The 23,260-nt window shown below is 41.2% G+C and overlaps 1 protein-coding gene across 3 annotated transcripts; it reads right to left on the bottom strand.

Moving 5' to 3' along the window:
- Positions 1-1,819: 1,819 nt before the first annotated feature.
- On the bottom strand, positions 1,820-23,253 carry DCAKD (dephospho-CoA kinase domain containing). Of its 3 annotated transcripts, none has more exons than XM_033918054.1 (5): positions 23,229-23,252; positions 19,272-19,389; positions 17,306-17,509; positions 3,513-3,600; positions 1,820-2,805 (listed from the first exon to the last, which is right to left on the bottom strand). In XM_033918054.1, exons 2-5 carry the CDS (start codon positions 19,381-19,383, stop codon positions 2,520-2,522), a joined length of 690 nt encoding a protein of 229 aa, XP_033773945.1. In that variant the 5' UTR covers positions 19,384-19,389; positions 23,229-23,252; the 3' UTR covers positions 1,820-2,519. The 3 variants fall into 3 exon arrangements, with proteins under 3 accessions (XP_033773945.1, XP_033773944.1, XP_033773946.1); XM_033918053.1 differs by having other exon boundaries at positions 23,198-23,250; XM_033918055.1 differs by lacking the exon at positions 19,272-19,389 and having other exon boundaries at positions 23,229-23,253.
- Between the last annotated feature and the right edge of the window lie 7 nt (positions 23,254-23,260).

Genomic DNA, 23,260 nt, shown 5'->3' with positions numbered 1-23,260 from the left:
GGTGTGATTGTATGTGATGATCTTAAGGTAGCCAAACAGGTTGAAAAGGTGACGGCGAAAGCTAGAAGAATGCTAGGTCACTTAGGGAGAGGTACGACCAGTAGGAAAAAGGAGGTATTGATGCCTCTGTATAAGACTCTGGTGAGACCTCATTTAGAATATTGTGTACAATTCTGGAGGCCGCACCTTCAAAGAGATATAAAAAGGATGGAGTTGGTCCAGAGGAAGGCTACTAAAATGGTACGTGGTCTTCGTCATAACGTGTATGGGGACAGACTTATATTGTATACTTTGGAGGGAGAGGGGGAGATATGATAGTCTTTTAAATACCTACATAATATAAATGTGCACGAGTCTCTTTCATTTGAAAGGAAACGCTGCAATGAGAGGGCATAGGATGAAGCTAAGAGGTGATAGGAAATATTTTTTATGGAAAGGTGGTAAATGCGTGGAACAGTCTCCCAGAAGAGATGGTGTAAACAGAGACTGTGTCTGAATTCAAGAGGACTTGGGATAGACACGTGGTTACTGTGGATGGGCAGACTAGATGGGCCATTTGTCCTTTATCTGCCGTCATGTTTCTATGCAACTCATCCATGGATTTGTAGACCACAGAGTGCAACCTTGGGAGTCAGACCTCAAAACAAATAGAGCTTCAGCAATCTAGCCTATGGATTGGCAGAAATAAAGCACAACCAGTGGCATTCTTTCAAAGAACTTTATTAAATCACCAACAAAGCTATACAATCGATCTACAAATTGCATATGCTCTCTAACATGAACCTATGGCTCTGGACTATCAGCAAGGAGGAAACTTGTCATGGAAGAGCTGAAAAAAAAGTTAGGACCGTGCTCGAGCCCAAACAAGCCAGCGTCTCTTTTTCAGCTCTTCCATGACAGTTTCCTCCTTGCTGACAGTCCAGAGCCACTGATACACATTAGATAGAGTACACTGTTTGTAGATTGATTGTTCATTGTTCTACGAGAGACAATATATGAATCAGCTTTTCAAGTTATAGAGTCCTGATGCAGGCTCTAAAGCCAAACCATGGCTCATACTTAGTCAAGCTTGAACCACGTTTTGTGTTGGGTCTTTGCTAATTTAATAAGGTTCTTTGAAGGAATGCCACTGGTTGGGTCTTCATTTCCAACAACTCTGCTGTTGTAGGCTCCTGTGACTGGTTTGCATTGGTTTATTTCATCTGTTTATTCTGCTTCAGTCCAACCTAAATTCCAGGCTGCACCATTTCTTATGCTGAAAATGACACTGGAAAGTTGTCCGATGCTCTGCCTTCATCCACTTTGAAGAAGCAGATTCTCAAAACTAAAATCTGCCTTTAATGTGCTTGCTAAACTGGTTCCAGTAAGTTTAGCATGCATGCATTTTAGCGGCGATTAAAACGGCTTACTATGGTCTTTCCCAAGTTTTCTAGCAGTCTCCAATACTGCCATGCAAATGTAGTACAAAGTCATTAATATTAAAATGAGCACTCTGAGCGATTCTCTATAATCACCGAGTGATTCCCCAACCTCATTGTGCCACATCTGCGGCCAAAATTTGCCCAACAGGTCTGAGCTATCATTGCCTTACTTTCTGATCAGGGCCTGAGCACTGATTGACTCAGGCATTGGCAGGAAAGTAAAGCTTGATAGCTCAGACCTGTCAGAAAATTTTGATGATATCAAGCAATCCCTGACACCTCATCCTGCGGCAGTGGGAGAGATGCCCACTCCTTCCTGCTGCTATGCAATGCCCCCGACACCTCCCTGTGCCTCCAATGACCCCCGCCCCCTCATCTTATTTATGATGGCTGGCCAAAGGGATGCCATCATAAACAAAATAAGGGGAAGGGGGCGGGAGGTTGTCGAGGCACAGGGGGGTTGTCAGGAGGGGTTGCGTGGAGGCAGGAGGGAGTGGGCATCTCTCTCGCTACTGGGGGGGAGTGTCGAGGGATTGTTGCTTGGTAGCAGAAGTGGGCATCTCTCCCATTGCTGGGGGGGTGGCGGGTGGCGGGGTTGCTTGATGGCAGCAGGAGGGAGTGGGCATTTTTGCGAACCTTCGCTACTCTCCACTAACCTCATTTGCATGTGCATTTTTTGGACTTGCCTTTTTGAAATTGCTACAATAACGGCTGCGACAGCAGCCCATCGATTTTTACTGCAAAGTTTTGAGACTCTAGCCCTAAGTCCAAATGCAATCTATACATCTTGTGATTTTAATTACCAGCAGGACACCTTAAATTGATTAATCCCATTCACCAAAAGTCTCAAAGTTCACAAAATGGCACTCAATTTGTACTTTTTATTTGTCAAGCCTTTGTTGATTTGTGCTACTATGTTCCAGCAGTGGGCAGTAACTTCGCAAGATCCTCTGGGTGGACCTGTATTCCACCTAGAGGAATAAGAAGTCCATTGCTGGGGCCAAAAGGAATGCTGTCAGTGCAGTTAGAAAAAGAAAATATGTTTAATATGTAATGAAAACTTCTGGACTGAAGACTGGGCATCTCACTAAAAACTTCTTAGTGAAAGTACTGTCTCAAGAAGAAGCCCACAAGCCCACCTATAACTGTCAGTGTGGCTACTGCAGCCAGTCGGAGTAGCAGAAAATCTAGGGATTCTTCCAGTTTTACATGGAGTTTAAGAACCTGCAAACGAGTGTTTTCCCAGTCCCCAGAGTTGTCGATCACATGATCAGCTAGCTGACACTTTTCATCTAGTGATAGCTGGGAGTGGATGCGGGCCTCTGCTTCAGCCTTTGACAGGCCATTCCGTCTCATCAGCCGGGACAGCTGACTTTGGGGGTCACTGCAAGAGGAAAGATGAAGAACATAGGTTCAGCCAACCTCCCATGAAGGAAGGTACTGATAAGGTACTCATTATGATACAATAGCCAAATAGTGAACTATAGACTTTCAGTCCTTCTAAGCTAAGATGTGTGTATATCCAACTTCAGATTACTAATGAAAAATATATCCTTATCAAAACCAAGTCAGAATTTCAAGATTGCTCTCAAGGTACCCTGAGGAACATCCAATTCTAGGACTAATCCATTGGCCTTAAGGTAAGATGACATCTCACAGTACAACAGCCTGAAAAAGGTTTCTGGCATCCTATATCCAAGTGCAAAGCAGACTAAAAGTCAGCTACAAGACCAACAGCATCATTTAAGTAACAGAAGGGCCAAGTGATGCCAACACAGCACCAAAGGTTTCCTCCCATGTCTCATATGCATAGATCTGCTGAGGCATTGACCAGTAGTACAAAGGCTTTTAGAATATTGTACACTATGGCAAAGTCAGATTTGGAGAGCAAAAGCTGCAAGATACCCAGTGGCCTTATTGCTTCACCACCTCCCTCCACAAATGCTGAACAGGTCTTTTATTCTACTGTGTAGTCTCCCTATAATCAGAAAAGGGAATGTGAGGGCACAAAATCTTAGTCGGTCACAGTCCATGATCTCATAAATTCATCACATCCTTCACAATGACTTAGCAAACTAACCCCCGACGTACCAGTAAACCAGGACAGTGTGTTTCATAAACCTCTTCAGTTTATTTGTCTCAAACAGCAGTGGGATGTCCAGAATAACATAACGGTAACCTGGAAGGGGAAGAAATAAAATAGCAGACTGTGCTTCTGCAATAAAATGACCCTGCCAGGAGCTAGTAAAAATTTTGTCATAGTGATATTTTGTCATCCAGCTGATACTATCAATACATGCAGCACTGCACAAGCCTGTAACCCATGGCTACAATCTACCTGTTACAAAGAGCTTACAGTCCATATATCAGTCAATATCCAAAATATATTTTTTTCATTATAATATCCAAAATAATTCAAGCGGGCAGGAGAGAGAGTTTTGCCTGCTTAAATCACACTTAGCAGGCCAGCTGCCAATATTCACAGGCACTTAAGCAAGCAGTGCTGCTGAATTTAGGCTCCGACTGGCCATTTCTGAAATGGGCCAGAAAGGGGGATTCCCAGGATGGAGTCGGAGAGTAGCTCATAGCTATGCGGGTGCTGGCGCCTCCACAGCTACTGCATAAATAGTAATCCTAACTTTGGTCATTTAACTATGGATTTACTGGCACTGAATATCAGCAGGCACCTGCATAACTTCGAGTCCCAATTCTCCCTTCCCAAGAGAACATCTGAATGTCCCCAGGATACCATCCCCCCACCGGGATCACAGCAGGCCTACCTGTCTGATCCCACAAGGCTGCCACTAGATGTCACAGCAGCCATTTTGAAGAGGCAGGCATGATAGGCAGGAGCAAGTGGGCATCGCCCCTGCCCTTTTCTCACTAGACTACCAGGAATCAAGCAGCGCTGCATGTATCTGGTAGCATTATGAAATAATAAATAGTAGGCCCACTGTGATCTGGGTGGAGGGAGACATCTGGATGTTTATTGGAGGGGGAGGGAGGAGTTGGAACCTGGCCAGATATCATTACCTGGGCATAAGCTCCAGTCGTTACCACAGAACAAATCAGCAATGAATATTCAATGCTGATAACAATTAAAAAAAACAAAAACACTGCCAGCTGAATATTTACCACATAAAGATTATGTTACATGATTAGACTGAACTGAGTCCATGGGTCATTAATTTCTAGGAAGGTACGGCCAAAATACACCTATTACGATAAGTAACTGCTATCTGGGGATAGCAGACAGACATTCTCAGATGTGGGTGATGTCAACCATGGAGCCCGGTACAGACAGTGTTAAAAGTGCACTGGCACTAACTTTTTTAGGAACTTTGCGACTGCCCGCACCGCGCATGCATGAGTGCCTTCCCGCCTGATGTCAGCTCGTGGTACCTCAGTTCCGTAAGCAAGCTAAGAAGAAAATCATGAGAGATAGGACGGATGTGAGAATATCTGCCTGCTGTTCCCGGATAACACCTGCTACATTATATTACATTAGTGATTTCTATTCCGCCATTACCTTGCGGTTCAAAGCGGATTACATACGAGTTGTCAGGACATTTAGGAGTACATTAGGAGTTGTCTGGACATATTTGGAGGTGCTAAGGGTGAAGTGGATTGCAAATGGGGCTTGAGATGGATCTTGCTATGTTAGTTTGTCTTTATGGAGTTTTTTGAATAGCAGGGTTTTTATTTCTTTTCTGAAGGTTTTGTGGTCTGTGGTCGAGATCAGTAAATTGGAGAGTTGGTGTCTAGTTTTGCTGCTTGGGTGGCTAGGAGGTCATCATACATTTTTTTTTTTGTTCAATGTTTTTGATTCAAGGGTGCGTGGGTTCTCTTATGTCTGATTGTGGTGGTTTGAATTAGTCGGTTGTTCCAATTGGCTGGGCTGTCTCCGTTTATGGCTTTGAATAGTAGGCAGTAGAATTTGAAAAGTATTCTTGCTTGTATTGGGAGCCAGTGAGTCGAGGTATGCCACTGCGATATGGTCATATTTCCTCAGTGAGTAGATAAGTCTTAGAGCTGTGTTTTGTACTGTTTGTAGTTGTTTCATCATGGTTGCGGGGAAAGGGAGATAGAGGATTTTGCAGTAGTCTATTAGACCAAGGACTAGGGATTGGACTACTAGCTGGAATTGTTTTCTATTGAAGAATTTTCGAACTTGTCTTAGATTTCTCATGACTGCGAATTATTTTTGTATTGTTTTGTTGATTTGTGGTTGCATGGTACAGCCTCTGTCTATCAGCATTCCCAGAAGCTTTTAGAGTGGGTTGAATGGGGTATGTGATAGAGTTTATTACTAGGTTTGTTATGGATGGGGTTTTGTTATTTTCGAGGAGGACAAATTTTGTTTTGTCAGGATTTAGTTTCAGTTTGTGTTCTTTCATCCATGTTGCTACTGTTTCTAGTGTTCTGTGCAGCGTGTCTGTCATGGAGGGCACTGGTTGGTCAAAAGGAAGGAGGATGGTGATGTCGTCTGCGTAGTTGTAGGTCAGGCTTAGTTTGTCTAGGTAGGTGGTGAGGGAAGCAATGTATAGGTTGAAAAGTGTGGGGGATAGAGGTGATCCTTGGGGAACGCCACAGTGATTGGACCATGGTTCTGATTTTTCATTGTTTGTCTACTCTGTAAGTTCTGGATTGTAGGAACCCTTTAAACCATGATAGTTTCTTGCCTGTGATTCCTATTGAGTCTAATATTTGTAGTAGATGTCATGGTCTACCAGGTCAAAAGCTGTGGTGAGATCTAGTTGAATAATTAGCATTTTTTTGCCTGTGCCAAGGTGTTGTCTAGCAGTGTTCATGAGGGATCCTAGTAGTGTCTCAGTGCTGTAATTGGTTCTGAAACCAGACTGTGTACAGTGGAGTAGGTTGTGGTTTTCTAGGTATACTGTTAGGAGTTTAGCTAAAGGCCTTCCATTAGCTTGAAGTAAAGTGGTATTGAGGCTATGGGTCTGTAGTTGGAGGGTTGATCAATTGCTCCTTTGGGGTTTTTTAGGATCAGAGTGATGATGATTTTGCTGAGGTCTTGCAGGAAAAGGCCGTCTCTGAGCAAGGTTTGTATCCATTGAAGAAGGAGGGTGCGGCATAACGACTGGCAGTTTTTAACAGGTATGGGGGCCAGTGGTTGAGGTCACAGGCTGCGTGGCTGTATTTATTGTAGAGTTTGTTTAGGTCCAACCAATATATAGTGGAGAAGTGGAACCAGGTTCTGTCTGTTGCAACCGATTCTTTTTCGGGGGGGGGGGGGGGGGTATTGTGATTTCTTCTAGATGGGTAAGGGTTCCAGTGAATGTAGCCCTGGTCGTTGCGATTTTGTTTTTGAAGAATTCCGCTAAAAGGATTGCTGAGGGAGGGGGAGTATCGTTATTAGTCAGGTAGGGTTTTGTGTCTGTGAGTTCTTTTAGTAGTTGGAATAGTTTTTTTGTGCTTTGGGATTCTCTTCCTATTTGATTTGAGTAGTATGTCTTTCTTTTTTCTTTCAGTTTTTGTTTGTATTGTTGATTTAGTTTTCTCCATGCTGTTTTAGTGGGCTCTTGATTACTTTTTCTCCATTTTCTTTCTAATTATCTACATTGTCTTTTGAGTAGTAGTTTGTCGTCAAATCACTTGTCTGATCATCTGCAGATTCTGTTTTTTGTTTGTTTTGGGGCTAGCTCATCTAGGATTGCTGTACTCAGACTGCACCATTGTGAGATGAAGTCCTTGGGGGTTGTAGGCTTGGATTATTGCGTCTGTTTTATTCCAGAATTTGGAGGGATCGGTGTATTTACATGAGTTTTAGGTTATTCTTTGCGTTTTTGGTTTGCTTTTGGCCCAATTGATATTGAAGAAATATGTGTAGTGAGCTGACCAGAGGGAACAGTACCAATTTCTATTGAGGTATGAATCTTTGGTTGAAAGGGCTGTTGGGACATGAAGGCAGTGATGTCAAGTTGGTGACCTTTCTCATGTGTGGGTTGAGGGTTTAGGATCTTGTATGTTAAGGCTTCGAGGTATGATAGTAAGGTTTCTATTTGTCTGGAGATTCAGTCTTCAAGATGGAGGTTTAGGTCTCCTAGGATTAGGTTGTATGTTGCTGTTAGTTAGTTTTGGTATATAAAGTCTTCAAATTTTGGTTTTGCTATGTTCCAGTTCCCTGGTGTTATGTAGCAGAGCATGCAGGTTATGGTTCCTTTGAGTGAGGTGCCTGAGAGTTGGCAGGCTAGTAGATCCATGTATGGGGTGGATGTTTTTGTCTAGTATATTTAGGTTTATGGTGTTTCTGACTATGATGGCAATACCTCCTCCTCTTTTATTTTCTCTGCAGACCACTGTTATCTTGTACCCCTTTGGTCAGACCTCCGTTATCCTGGGATCTGATTCTGAAGTTAGCCAGGTTTCTGTGAGGAAAAGGCAGTCTAGATTTTCATTTTCTATCCAGTCTTTTATGTGTTCTATTTTGGGGCCTATAGTTAGTGTGGTGTAATTGTTTGTGCACTATAGGTTGTTTTTGGATAGATGAGTGATCTTTGATGAGATTGTGTTTTGGTCTTGTAGGGGTTTGTTAGTCTTCTACCCTCTGTTGGTGTGAAGGGTTGGTGAATGCAGGTTTGGTAAGTAACTTTATTTTCTCTTCTTTATTAATTTCCAGGTACTTTAGTTAGATTGTGAGAATTCGGGACATTAAGGGAATTTTTTAAGTACCTTCTTACTTCTCATTTATAATCTTAATGTATATTTTCTTCAAACCGCTTAGAACCTAACGGATGTAGCGGTATATAAGAAATAAATTACATTACATTACATTGGTAAGGCCACCAGAAAATGCTGACAGCTAAGGCTGGACTGACAGACCTCTTGGCTTCTTTGGAATTAGGAAGTACCTGGAGTAGAACCTGATTTTTCTGAGAAGGGGGTAATACTTCTATGGCATTCAGTTGAAGTAGAGCTTCGATTTCTTGAAGAAGGGACATCTGCTGAGAACTGAAAGAGTACTCTCTTGGAGGGTTGTCTGCGGGAATGGTGTTGAAATGGAGAGAATAACTCTCCTGAATGACTGAGAACCAAGGAGTCTGTAGTAATGAGAGTCCAGTGGTGGTAAAAGAGAAGTCAGCCTCCAATAGGTTGGGGAGGCGGCTGAGACAGGGGAATTGTGGATAAGCTTTCTAGAAGCACATCAAAAGGACTGAGCAGGCTTTTGAGGATCAGAAAGTTGAGGCTTCTGAGGCCTCTGGGTCTTCTGAGGTGGAGGCTTCAAAGAAGAGAAGGTGGCTGGATAGTGTCTTTTGTATGTATAGGAAGTAGGCCATTGTGAAGGTTTAGACTGCTGAATTTTAGTCTTAGACCTTGTCAGCGTGTTCCAGCTTTGTTCATGATGGGTTAGTCTTGGGTAGCATCCTCTAACTTGTCTCCGAAAAGTTCTTCACCTAGATGTATATTTGCTAACAAATTTTAAACATTAAATGTCCCTGTCAGAGACTCGCAACCATGCTAGACGTCTCAAAGCAATTGACATAGCTGATGCTCTGGATACCACATCAAAAGCTGATCTGGCCACTGCTGGCCAAGCATAGAGTTCTGGAAAAGGTAGTGACCAAATTTATCCAGAGTATGGCCTTCGCGTCCCAGCAGTGCAGATTTTTTAAGAGTAGATTCAGCTAGCAAGGACTGATGTGACAACTGAGGTTTATCAAATTCAGGACCAGATTAATTCTGAGGGGCATGTCTGTAGCCTGTCCACATAGTTATTTTAGCCAAACAGTTTTCAGAAGATTTGCACCATACCCTTGGCTCAACAACCAGTACCATCGGTGCTACAAGGTGTTGAGGGGTGGGAGACCTTGATGAGGATGCACGCCCCATAGGAGACACTGACTGGACTGAAGGAGATCAATGGTGTCAACCCTTGGCCTGCAATCGAGAGGTCTGCGACTTGTTGGAAAGAGGATAGCTTCTTAGTAGGCTTGCCTGATGGAGGAACAGTATCCGATGTCAATGCCGGTACCGAAGGCTCAGATTTATTACTAGAATCCATGGCCAAGCCAAACAGCTTCTCTTGCTGGATACACCGAGCCTTTAACGAGCATTTCTGCAGAGTAGAACAACAAGCACAAATGTCTACACAATGTTCAGGCCCCAAACACTGAATGTACCAGCTGTGCAGATCAATGAGTAAAAAAGAACACTAGCACCGACAGTACTTTTTAAAATCACTCACAGATTTAGACATGGACAGAAAAATCTCAGCAGCTAAGTTGAAAAACTCAATTGTGACACCAAGAACGTAGACTGAAGAGAAAAAAAAAACAAAAAAGAGGGCCTGAAGGCCGACTGAAGTAACAAAAAGAAAATAAATACATTTTTTTGTTTAGAAAGACCGAAGAACACTATAAAGAAATAAAACCGAAGGGCAAAAAAGAAAACGCGCTGATGGGTAGACAACGCAACTTTGGACAGAATCCAGAAAAATAGCACGCCTTCGTTCCACAGAAAACGAAGAACTGAAGTACCACGAACTGACATCAAGCGGGAAGGCACTCACATATGCGGGGTGCAGGTAGTCACACAGTTTCTAAAAAATGTAAAGTCGCAGTGCACTTTTAACACTCTCTGTACCGGGCTCCTTGGATGACATCACCCACGTGAGAATATGCTGCCTGCTTGTCCTTAGATAAAATGTTTTTATTGCTGTTGTTTCTGTATATACGTTAACATGATTTAATGCATACTAAAGCATGCTAGCATGTGATAAGCAACAAAAAATGCCTTTGTTGACACCTACCGAATTGGAGATGGCCTTGTCTGGCACTTTGGCTTCTGTTGAGTTTGACCGCTGTATTTGTTATATTTATCATGGGTAAAACAAGTCTTAAAGGATCACAAATATTGTGAGCCTTTTATCGGGGCTACGAGATGCTCAATTATTGTGCAGAAGAGCAGAAATAAGAACACTCAAGGCACATGACATTACAAACTGGGAAATCCCAACAGAGGCAGTTTAATGCTTTGCTAAATCCTGGTGCATACATTAAGAAAGAAATGCAAATTAAAAAAACAACCCTGTAACTGTTACTCAGGAGATGCTGGCTCCTCTTCTGTAAAACTCTAGCCTTCCCAACTCGCCACCCTTTTCAGGATTGTGTTGAACGTTACACCGCCTAGAAGGTTCGAGTGGGTGGTATAATAAATTTGAAACGACAAACTACTTAAGAATCCCTGTTAGATCTCGGCTTCTCCTCCCTAGCTTTCAAATCAGTTAACTGCTCCATTCAGCTGCTATTCTGCATCTCTTCTCATTACAGAGGGCTTGTTAAAAAAAAAAAAGAAAGTGATCATGTTTTAAGTGGGGGTTTTTTAAATAAAATTTCAAGCTTTGAGCTGTACATAGTCCTAACTGAGTTCAGCTGTCAATCATCTGTAGCGGCAGGAGTTTAGCATTCAAAAGCAGCAGTGCTGTTGAGCCTTACATAGAAGTAATTTGAGAGCTACAGTAAGATTCTATGAACTGTGCCTCCAATATTCAGACCGTAGTGGTCAACGCTTTTTAAATGTCAGCCCCCACAGGGTTGGTTTGTTGTTGTTTTTTTTTAAATAGGATATTTGGCACCAGGCTGTACCCAGATACCAGTGCTGAATATCCAGGTATAAAGTGGTCATCAGCAAAGACTGGCACATAGATAAAGTTTTCACTGTCCTAACTTTATACAGATACTTTCACTGCTAACCATGTAACTTCTGGCTCTGCCTTAGCTCTGTCTGTCTATATGTGATAGTGCTGGGCAACCAGTTGTAATTTTCAATGATATTATCCAGACAATGTTGGTAAATATCCATGACAAGTGGACAGGAGTCACTCCCTACCCAGATAAGTGCCACTAAATATCAATCTCTCTGAATTTGTTCTGGGTGGATTTTTAACATGAAGGACATTTTTTGGAGAAGCATAGTGGTCACCTATAAAAACTTAGGATCTGCTCCGATACCCTTGCTCTTAATTACACCTGCATAAGTGATGGTCCTTATTGGTTTTGCAGAAGCCAGTCATATATGGCTTCTGACTGGTTTCAGTATTATACTTATGAAGGAATACTGTGGGTTCAACATTTTAATCTAGATGTGCCCTTGAGTTGAGTCGAGCCAACTTCAAACAACCACACAAGGGACCCCTCTCCCTCGTGGTTTTCTTGGCTTGATATAAGAGTGATATTCCATTGTTTTCTCCCACGGCAGGGAGGCTTATGTGACTGCCCAAGACCATAAGGAGCTGCTGTGGGATTTGAAGCTGGGCCTTCTGGTTCCTAGCCCACTGCTCTGAACATGTTAACATACCCTCAAATATCTCATGCTTTGTGTTAGGAGCCATGTATGATTTTTCCTTTGCAGCAGCACTGAAGGTGGGTGAATGCCCTTTTACACAGCAGATTCACATCCTCTGTAAAAAACTAAGTGGAATACAAATGTCATTAAATGTAATATGTTCCAAGGTAATCTGGAAACTATTTCCTTTGGGAAGTTTAATTATTCTTTTGTAAAATATACATTTTTATAAGAATTATTGTGCTTCATTATATATTTTCTGTTCTTATTCTTTAGGTATTGTCAAACCTCCCCGTGGGTTAGGTCTGAGAGAAATAACACCAGGCAAAGGAGCGGGGGGAAAAATACTTGAGTACCTGATTGTAAAACCGGTTAGATAACCTTGATAGGCATTATATAAAAACATAATAAACTTGAAACTTTTCCGATGTATTGATCTATCTTGATATTTTGTTCCTTGGTCCTAGTTCTCCTCCCATCATCACAGTCCAGTTTCATACTAATTTTGTCCCCAAATTCAGACAATTATGCATAAACATGTCAGGCCAGTGAATGATTCACATTTAAACTGGAGGCTTTGTTGAGCTATTTTGATTTCTGATTTTATCTGATTTTGTTTTAACATTGATTACTAATAAATTGTGGTGACCCAAGCAGTTTTTTCCCCTCAGCTTTTTACTGTATTTGATATTGTAAGTGCAGAAGAATTTGCTTCATGTTTTTCAAGAGGCAAAAGTACCATCACATGAAACTGAGTGGTTTTCTTTGGTCAAAAGGTGTGTCTTATAAAAATAAGAGATATCAAGTCACAGCAACTTTAGATTTCACATTTAATTTTGGAACAGGAAGGTAAGATTTAGTAGATAAAAATCACCTTGACCTGTGCTTCAGATAAGGTGGAATAGCAAATACAGTATCTGTATTTGCTATTCAATATGGGTAGCAAATGTATTGCTACCCATATTGAACCAAAAAAATTACAGTGGGACTGCAGAAGACAAATGTGAATAGGGATGGAGGAGTGGTAGACCCTGATCGATTTTCTAAGGGTTGTGTTTGTGAGGAGCTAGCTAAATTAAAGGTAGACAAAGCAATGGGGCTGGATGGTGTACATCAGAGGGTGCTGAAGGAACTTAGGGAAGTTCTGGTAGCTCTGCTGACTGACCTTTTCAATGCTTCTCTAGAGTCGGGAGGACTGGCGAAAGGCAGATGTGGTTCCTCTCCACAAAAGTAGAAGTAAGGAAGAAGTAGGGAATTACAAGCCAGTATGTTCTTATAGAGTAAAGGTAGATTATAGGGATGGGATTAGAGGTAAGTTACAAAATTAATCAGGGACCACTGTTCAGGCACTAGGCCTGATGGGCCACCGCGGGAGCGGACCGCTGAGCAAGATGGACCTCTGGTCTGACTCAGCGTGGGCAACTTCTTATGTTCTTAAGTCTGACTTCTGTGTTACGCAAATTAATGGAAACACTTTTAAAACAGAGAATGGTGAAGTTTCTGGAATCTGATGGATATAGGACCGGAGGCAACAGGAATTCACTAGAGGTAGCTCTTGTCAGACAAATCTGATCAATTTCTTTGACTGGGTGACCAGAGAATTGGATAGAGGGAGTGTGCTAGATATGGTGTATTTAGATTTTAGCAAAACCTTTGACAGTATTCCACACAGACATCTAATGTAATGTAATGTAATTTATTTCTTATATACCGCTACATCCGTTAGGTTCTAAGCGGTTTACAGAAAATATACATTAAGATTAGAAATAAGAAAGGTACTTGAAAAATTCCCTTACTGTCCCGAAGGCTCACAATCTAACTAAAGTACCTGGAGGGTAATAGAGAAGTGAAAAGTAGAGTTAGAGGAAAAATAAAAATAAAATAAACATCTAATAAACTGAGTGCCCTCAGGATGAACTCAAAGTTGATGGGGTGGGTCAGGAACTGGTTGCGTGGAAGACGACAGAGGATAGTGGTCAATGGAGATCGCTCCAAGGAAAGAGATGTTACTAGCAGTGTGCCTCAAGGTTCTGTTCTTGGGCCTATTTTTTATAAGTGATATTACTGAAGGGCTGTCACGTAAGATTTGCCTCTTTGCAGATGATACCAAAAGCTGCAGTAGAGTAGACATTCTGTATGCATAGGTGGGTGAAGGCATTCAGCAGCTGCCGTTTCTCTGAACTGGAGAATATGATGCTCCCTAGCTTTTCTCAATTTATCTCGCCATTTTCTAGAAGAATCTCTCTTCCAAACTTCTGCACGATCAGCTGGTAAGTTGGCTCATTGTGTGAATAACATAAAGAAAGACCTAGCGAAGTTTGAAGAATGGTCTGAAATTTGGCAGCTAAAATTTAATACCATAAAATGCAAGGTCATACATTTGTGTTGCAAAAACCCAAAGGAACAGTGCAGTTTAGGGGGTGAAGAATTTATGTGCACCTCAGAAGAGCAAGACTTGGTGTGATTGTATGTGATGATCTTCAGGTAGCCAAACAGGTTGAAAAGGTGATGGCAAAAGCTAGAAGGATGCTAGGGAGCAAAGGAAGAGGTATGGCCAATAGGAAAAAGGAGGTATTGATGTCCCTGTATAAAATTCTGGCGAGACCTCATTTTCAATATGGTGTACAATTGTGGAAACTGCACCTTCAAAAAGATATAAAAAGGATTGAGTCGGTCCAGAGAAAGGCTACTAAAATGGTGTGTGGTCTTCATCATAAGACGTATGGAGACAGGTTTTTGATGACTTTAGAGGAAAGTCGGGAGAGGGGAGATATGATAGAGAAGTTTAAATACCTACATGGCATAAATACATGAGTCTCTCTCATTTGAAAGGAAGCTCTGGAATGAGAGGGCATAGGATGAAGTTAAGAGGTGATAGGCTCAGGAGTAATCTATGGAAAAACTTTTTTACAGAAAAGGTGGTAGATGCTTGAACAGTCTCCTGGAAGAGGTGGTGGAGTCAGAGACTGTGTCTGAATTCAAGAAAGTGTGGGATAGGCACATGGGATCTCAGAGAGAGAGAGAGAGAGAGAGAGAGAGAGAGAGAGAGAGAGAGAGAGAGAGAAAGATGGGCTGACTGCCATCATGTTTCTATGTTAAATTAAAATGAGACGTAAAGTCTATTGATCTTGTGAGACAAAATACAGTGGTGCCTCACACAACGAACTTAATTCGTTCCAGGAGCAAGTTTGTTATGCGAAAAGTTCGTTATGTGAAACGCGTTTTCCCATAACAATACATGTTAAAAAAAATAATTCGTTCTGTAGCATATAATATGCTAAGATGACATAAAAAAAGATAAATTTTTTGTTATTATTTTTATTTAGATACATCTAAAAACATAATTTTTTTTTAAACAAACACACATTTTTTAAATTTTAAGACAGACTAAGTAGAGTCTACCGAATCTTGCACATCTTCATCCATTTTCTGCTTTTTGGCCGATGGTTTCATGAAAAACCTGTCCAAAGTCATTTGTTTTTCTCTTTTCTCCAACATCTGCCGGAAATAACGGACAAGAGTATCGGAGTAAAGATCGTTGATCCTGTTTGCTTCAGCTGAATCCGGATAGTGGGCATTGGTAAACTCCTGAACTGCTTTCCATTTGACCAGGATGTTCTTGATGTCAGCAGTTGGGATTGGTTGATTGTTTGATTGTTGCTCCTCGTTATCAGATAACGCTTCCCTTTGAGCATTGTCCTGTTGCTGGACCAGAAGTGCTTGGAGCTCTTCAGTTGTCAGCTCTTCTTCGTGTTCCTCAATAAGCTCCTCTACATCCTCTTCCTCTACCTCTAATTCCAACCTTTGGGCCACTGTGATGATGTCCTTCACCACTTCTGTGTCATCAACTACTGCTTCTTCCTGGGTCCACAAAGGCACAAGCATCTTCCAAGCAGAAATTAGGGTCCTTTGTGACACTTCTTCCCAGGCCTTCTGTATAAGTCGTATTGCCATAAGGACATCAAATTTCTCCTTCCAAAACTTTCGGACAGTCATATTGTCTCCACCAAACTCACATTCTTCAAACACCTTATTAAAGAGGGCTCTAGTGTAGAGTTTTTTAAAGTTCGCAATAACTTGCTGATCCATTGGCTGAATAATGGATGTGGTGTTTGGTGGCAAATACTGCACCTTGATAAAAGGATAATTTTCCTGCAATATTTCCTCTAGGTCTTTCGGGTTAGCAGGGGCATTGTCAAGTATCAGAAGGGCTTTGAGCGGCAGTTCTTTTTCCAGCAAGAATTTCTTCACGGCAGGAGCAAAGGTTTCCAGAATCTATTCGTTGAAGATAACTTGGGTCACCCAGGCTTTTTGATTGGACTTCCAATGGACGGGCAGTTTGGACTTAACGTTATTTTTCTTGAAAATTCTTGGATTTTCAGAGTGATAAACCAATAGAGGTTTGATCTTGAGGTCTCCGCTGGCATTAGACGAAAACATAAGGGTAAGTCTGTCCTTCATGGCTTTGTGTCCTGGCAATTTCTTCTCCTCTTTTGTAATGAAGGTTCTGCTCGGCATTCTTTTCCAGAAAAGACCCGTTTCATCGGCATTGAACACTTGTTGTGGGCAGTATCCTTCATCCTTAATACATTTTTGAAAGTTAATAGAGAACTTTTCTGCTTCTTTCTTGTCAGCACTGCCAGCCTCACCATGCATAGTAACGCTGTGGATTCCACACCTTTTCTTAAATCTAAAAAACCACCCCCTGCTGGCTTTGAATTCTTCTTCATTAGCTTGATTGCTGCTACTTCCAGGGACGTTTTTCTTTAGATCGTCATAAATTCTCTTGGCTTTGTGACAGATAATATCTTGGGTTGTTACGTCACCTTTCACCTGCCTGTCCTTAATCCAAATTGCTAATAGCCTCTCCATTTCCTCGTGGATTGAAGACCTATGTTTTTCATGAAATAGTTTTGATACTCCTTTGGCTACTTTGGCTGATTTGATTGCATCCTTATTTGTCAAAATGGTGAAAATGGTGGTCTTGCTGAGGCCAAACTCTGTGACGAGGTCACACTGTTTTACCCCACATTCACTCCTTCTAATTATTTCCCGTTTCATTTCAACAGAAATCACCTTCCTGCTTTTTTTAGAAGCCATGATATACAGTATATAAAAAATATTGAGTTTATCTTAAAAGGACGACTGTATACAGTGAGAAAACTGGGACTTAACTTTTTTTTTTTTCTAGCATCGGGGAAGCGGCGAGAGTAGCTCCGCCCCCCTCCAACGCATCAGCAGTAGGCGCCGGGCCCCTCCATAAAAGGAGGCGAGCCGACGGTCCGCCACTGCACAGGGAGCCAGGCGAAGGGCTGTGAGAGAGGGCAGTTAAGCGCAGTGAGTAACGCAGCTCGGGCGACTTCGTTGTGTGAAACGAAGTTCGTTGTACGAATCAAGACATGAAGTTCGTTGTGTGCAGCGTTCGCTGTGCGAGGCGTTCGTTATGCGAGGCACCACTGTAGGTCATTTTCTTCTCTTTCCATGAAAAAAATTTGCAAAAAAAGAAAGAACTTGACTGGTTGACAAATCTCTCAGTACCAGATTACAGTAAAATCTCCTGCATACACTGGTTGTCTTACCAAGAACGAAGTATTTCACTATCTGCTTCAACATGGCCTTCTGTATGCATGGGTGGGTGATGGCATTCAGCAGCTGCCGTTTCTCTGAACTGGAGAATATGATGCTCCCTAGCTTTTCTCGATTTATCTCGCCATTTTCTAGAAGAATATCTCTTCCAAACTTCTGCACGATCAGCTGGTAAGCTGGCTCATTGGGCTGAACCACTGCAAAATGTAAGAAGTAAACATTAAGAAAAAAAGCTAATTATACTCTCCATAATTTAAAAGGGTTAGCATGTTCCTTCTCCACCAGGAATCTGTCCAAGCAAGAGATCAGAGTTCCTCAGGAAGAGTGTTCCCAACTAGGTGTTTACAAAATGCATATGCTATACAAAATGCACACTAGAAGGACTGCATGGATGCATATTTCCCTTCCACTGTCTAACTAAACTAGAGCACACTTGACATATGCTTTTTTCTTTATGGCATCTATGACTTGGAATTCATTACTATTACCTATTAGAGAAGAGCCATCTTTGAACCTCTTTAAGAAAAAGGCTTGGCTTTTCCAAAGAGCATGTAACGAAATCAGCTGAATTGTCAGGATTCGTATTGGACAGAACTATTTGAATGTTACGTTTCAAACTGTTTGCTTCTAGGTCTAAGTTTTTGGATGGATGATTGTTGCTTTTCTATCATATTTTGGTATTTATTTACACTTCTCCCTCCGTATTCACTGTGATAGGGGATTAACAGAACCACAAATACTGAAAAACTGCGAATAACTTTTTTATGTTATTTGCTGTTTTCTATTAAAAACCATCGTGAATATGGTGAAACCGCGAACAACATAGTGGGAGACCTGGCCTGTTTCTGAAGGAGAGGCAAAACATGGTGAACAAAGTGCTGGGAATCAGCAATTTTCTCTGTAAACACTTGGAATCAGCGATTTCTCTATGCAAGCTGATGTAATTTGAGTGGAGGAGCCAGCAAGCTAAAAACCGTGAAGAATCGAAACTGCGAATGCTGAAACCGCAAATACGGAGGGAGAAGTGTACAGGATTTTAGATTGTTAACTGCTTTGATCTGTATCACTGCAGTTAAACAGTACAGAAAGTACTGAAAATAAATTAAAAAAAAAGTAACTTGCTTCTCTCTCTTCTCTATGGCAGCAGCATCCCAGGCTCCTGCTGATCCTCCCAACTCCTGCATTACTATGGAGCTGGAGGCAACCAGAACTACTGGTACTGGTATGGATTTCGGCTTTCCTCCCTCCCACATCCTATCTTGCATGTGGCACAAATTCACACTTAAATCTATAAAGACGTATATACAGATGTGCCCTCCACAACAGATCAAGTTCAAGTTCAAGTTTACCTTTATTTGATGAATCGCTTATCACAATATCTAAGCGATGTACAATTAAAAACCATCAGAGTGTGGTAATACATTTAGTTGACGAACAAGAAGGGGTGGGAAGAAAGGGGAGAAGTTACAATTTTGTTATCTGTTAGAGTTTGACATAAAGGGTAAAAACACATTGGGTAGTAATGGGTTAAGATGGAAAAAAGAAGAGTACAGAAACCTAAAATGACTATGTTTTACAAGTCAAATGCGTCCTGGAATAAATATGTTTTTAAAATTTTCTTAAACGCAACAAGGCAGCAAGATACGTCAAGCCCCTTCCCTTGTTTAAAAGCAGACTGAAAACCCACCTTTTTAATATAGCTTTCAATCCTTAACCCTACTCCTCTGCCCTCCAACCCAGCCGATTAACCGTTCCCCTTAACTGTATCCATGTCATCCTGTTTGTCTGTCTTGCCTGTCTGCTCTTTCAAGCAGGGACTGTTTTCTTACTCTTTGTGACTCTGTACATCGCTGCGTGCGTCTGGTAGAGCTATAGAAATAATTAATAGTAGTACTCTCACTCTAGCAAACACACCTACAAAATAAGAAGAAATGTATTTTTTTAAAAAAAAAAAAAAACCTTGTCGGGCTATGACATCTGCATCAATCACTGCACAGCCAAGCTCCTGAAATACAGTCACCACCGTGCTTTTTCCTGAAGCAATCCCACCTGACAGTCCAACCAGGAACATTCTGCCCTGCAAAATATGAAGAACCTATTTCATTGACAAGACTCTTCATTCACGCCTAGCGTGACCATTTAGTTCCATGTCAAAAAGGGACAGAGAAATCACTAGGAAATTCAGGATTGCATGTCCGTATATGCAAAAGGCATAAAGCAGGACTGCCTCAGGTTTATCGCCTTAACGTGGAGATCTAAGGGCCTACCTACATTTTTTGTTATTTCAAACATTCAGTGGAACTAGAAACACTAGACACAAACTTAAGAAGACCAGAGGAGTCCTCAAAAAATGTATTTCTTTCTTTTTATTACATTTTAGACTTTCACATTAGCCATATTTTGGTGCAGCTTGTTCCTCATTACATCTGAGATATATCTGGCAGAGGACCAAAGCTAGTCCCCCTTAACCCCGACTGTAATAAGCCCAGTGATTGGAAAACAGTGGCGACTACAGGCTATATATAGCTTGATGACCACCACATCCAACAAGTTCAAATTTTGTCAAAAATTTGGTGTCTGACCCTGTAATGTAGAGGTAGTGGAACATATTTTTGGTTGGAAGGGCCAAACAAACCAGTCTCTGGACCTATCCCCAAGCTTTCTAGGTGTTGATCTGCTGGGAAAAATACTGGTGGGGCCATGGCCCCAGTGGCCCACCCTGTTCCTCTGTCTATGCTGTTAACATTGTTCATTAGTACATAGACTATTACAACAAGCAGAATTTTATGCAGTATGAGGAACCAACAAAACATAGCAATCTTATAGATTTTATTAATGACAGCACTTGATTTACATAGGGCAGGAGTACTCAATCCAGTTTTTGGGACACACCTATCCCAGTCTGGTTTCCAAGATATGCATAATGAATATGCATGAGGTAGATTTGCATGCACTGCTTCCATTGTAAGCAAATCTATATCATGCTTATTAATTGTGAGTATCCTGAAAACCTGACTGGCTGGGTGTGTCCCAGGGACTGGGTTGAAAAACATGTGCAAATCTACCCCATATTTCAGTTCAGGTTTCATGTATCTAGATTAGAATGATGAAGATGAAGATGAAAAATGCTGTCAATCAATTCATTAGAGAAAGGCATATTCTAGACCACTTTCTTCTGGGTGTTCAGGATGCTTAGAAAGAAGATGCATTTTGTAAACTACTTTTGATAAACTTTATGTAAAGAAGATATTATAGACTTACATAAATAAAATAGAACATACTGATGAGGGGGTTAAGGTTTTTAAGACTATTATCATTCTTGTATTAATGTGATTTTATATGGATTAGAACTGAGGAGAGGGTTAATTTTTAGTTATTATATTTGTATTAGTGAAATTCTGTATCAATTTGATTTCTATGTTTGATGCCACATTAGGTCTTGTTTTGTTTTTATATACTCTTCCTTGAATTGGATTATGGTTAAGCACAATATAAGTAATCACTTCAACTATTTAATTTAATTAAGTTCAAAAACAAGGGCAATTTTCAGAGATTTTTAAATTGGTAATCATCGGTCTGCATGTGGTCATCTACACAAACAGAAGAGAACTCAGAAGTGATGGAAAGATTAGGTTCTTACCTCGATAAAGGTACATCAGTCGACCAATGGGTTATTTTCCTCTCTAACTGCAAGTCATCATCTACCTTTCTTGGCTCCACCTCCTTTCTCAATGAGCTGTGCTATATAGCTCCTCAATTAGTCTCAAAGCAGTTGTAAACCACTATAAGAAGAGAAATAAGAAGGAGGAGGTATGGGGAACCTCCCTGACAAATCACTTCTGCTCTGCAACGATTATTGTTAAACAAACTATGTCAATAAAAAATAAACGAAAAAAAGAAAACCAGGAGTGGAATTGTCCAAATCAGAATGATGTGCACTTAAAAAGTGTCCTCCAACTCATCTGATGGTACACAAAATCTTTATTCCTCCAAATATCCAACGGTACATTCAACAGTTCAATAACACATCATTCTGATTTGGACAATTCCACTCCTGTTTTTCTTGTATTTGCTTTTGTTTTCCCCTGTTTTTTCTTTTAATAAAAAATAAACAGCACGGAAAACAAGGTGGAATGACTAAGCCACTACCTGAGTGCAACTAGCACTAACACTTATGGAGCTGTCATACTCCTACTTGCCTCTTAGCAAGAGAAATGTCTCTTGACTTTTCAGACCTGTCTTGACAAGAGAAGATCCCAACTTGTATACACACATACCTGTCCAAGACAGTAAGCAGGCGAAAACGATTGCAAGGGCAGGTCGTCAAAACTGATGTACCTTTCTACCAGACTGAAAATTATCAAGGTAAGAACCTAATCTTTCCTTCTAGTGCAAGAGGTACATCAGTCTTGACCAGTGGGACATAATAAAGCAGTTTACCATTGTTTTCTGTATTATCCAACTGTACCATACATGCATTTCCTCCCTAAACAGTTCACAATCTATGTAGGTACTACTTACGTAAAACAGGAGATAAAGGGGCCTTTCACAAAGTTGCGCTGAGCGCTAACACCGAAGCAAAAGAAAATGTCGTACTGTGAGGAGCACAAAGGGGTCTTGTAATTTCAGGCCTGCACATGCTACCCACGCATTAATGTTTTTGACCATAGTGGGATGTGACTGGGGGCAGAGAGTGGGCATGTTCTGCGCTAATCACAGCAGGAAAAAAAAGGTCTTAGTGCATGAGAAGGACCCACTAAGGCTGCTTTTTACTGCCGTTTGGTAAAAGGGCATCAAAGTGATTTGCCTAATTGCAGAATAAGTACAGTCTAAGAAGCAGGATTTGAGCATGATCTGGTATTTCTTCTCTAGTTAAATGTCACATCCCCAAAACCAATAGAGAGCTGGAGGGGGCGGGACAGAAGCTTGGGTCTTTCTCCCTCTGCTGCCAAAGCTGGAGACGGGACAGTAAAGTGAGAAGGCTTGGAAGTAGCAGTTGTGGTCCTATAAAGAAAAGCAGCACAAGCCAGACAAGGGAGGTAAGAAAAATTGACAAGGAAACCCAAGAAAGCCTTTTTTTTTTTAATGGTAGATCAGAAGTTTTTAGATTTTCTTTAACAGATTTAACCTTTCTGCTTTGCTAATGCCTCAAAAATCATGATTTCTCCAATCCTCTCAGTCCCTCCCGTGCCAATCATACAGTACTATGCACATTCTCATTTGAAGTCAGATCTGTACTTGCAACCTGTCCGAGTGTGGCAGGCTTCTGCAGGTGATGGCTCATTTCCACCCACTTCTCATCAGGTAAAGAAATAGCAGTTTTAGGGGTTGGGATAAACTCCTATAAAACAAGCCAAATAGAGAGCACGCCTCTATGGTGACCCCCCCTCCCCCTAGAATTCATTACAAACAGAAGGCAGTTTAGACATTTTTTCCCTTTATTAACTAACATGATAATACTCCCCGGAAAGTTCTACATTTTTAAAAAAAAAATCTTTAGTAGTATAGTAAAATCTTGGTTTGCGAGCATAATTCGTTCCGAAAACATGCTTGTAATCCAAAACACTCCTATATCAAAGCAAATTTCCCTATAATAATGGAAACTCCATAAATCGTTTAGAACAGTCACTACACTCCTGCAGTGTCAGAGAGAGAGAGAGAGAGAAGAACCATCTGCTCAGCTGTGATGTGTGTACACTGTATGTACTTGTATTGCAAGACCTTGCTTGTATATCAAGTTAAAATTTAATAAAATGTTTTGCTTGTCTTGCAAAACACTTGCATACCAAGTTACTTGCAATCCAAGCTTTTACTGTATCTCTTTATGAACCCCTCCACGCCCCAACCTGGTATTTACATACACTCTCGGCTCCCTACTTCCATACCTTAGCCACTGCTCTCACTCGGCTCGCCTACCTTGCAACATACCTCACGTTCATTGGCGTAGA

Source organism: Geotrypetes seraphini, chromosome 13 (assembly GCF_902459505.1).
Source record: "Geotrypetes seraphini chromosome 13, aGeoSer1.1, whole genome shotgun sequence".
Lineage (NCBI taxonomy): Eukaryota > Metazoa > Chordata > Amphibia > Gymnophiona > Dermophiidae > Geotrypetes > Geotrypetes seraphini.
This window is presented reverse-complemented; position numbering and strand designations above follow the sequence as displayed.

What these genes read in the sequence shown, in the direction of transcription:
- DCAKD (XM_033918054.1), bottom strand. Translation starts at nt 19,383, where the DNA reads ATGTTCCTGGTTGGACTGTCAGGTGGGATTGCTTCAGGAAAAAGCACG. An exon ending in AGATGTCATAGCCCGACAAG is followed by an intron (nt 17,510 to 19,271) that starts GTTTTTTTTTTT and finishes TACATTTTGCAG; the next exon opens with TGGTTCAGCCCAATGAGCCA. An exon ending in CACACTGTCCTGGTTTACTG is followed by an intron (nt 2,806 to 3,512) that starts GTACGTCGGGGG and finishes TTCCTCTTGCAG; the next exon opens with TGACCCCCAAAGTCAGCTGT.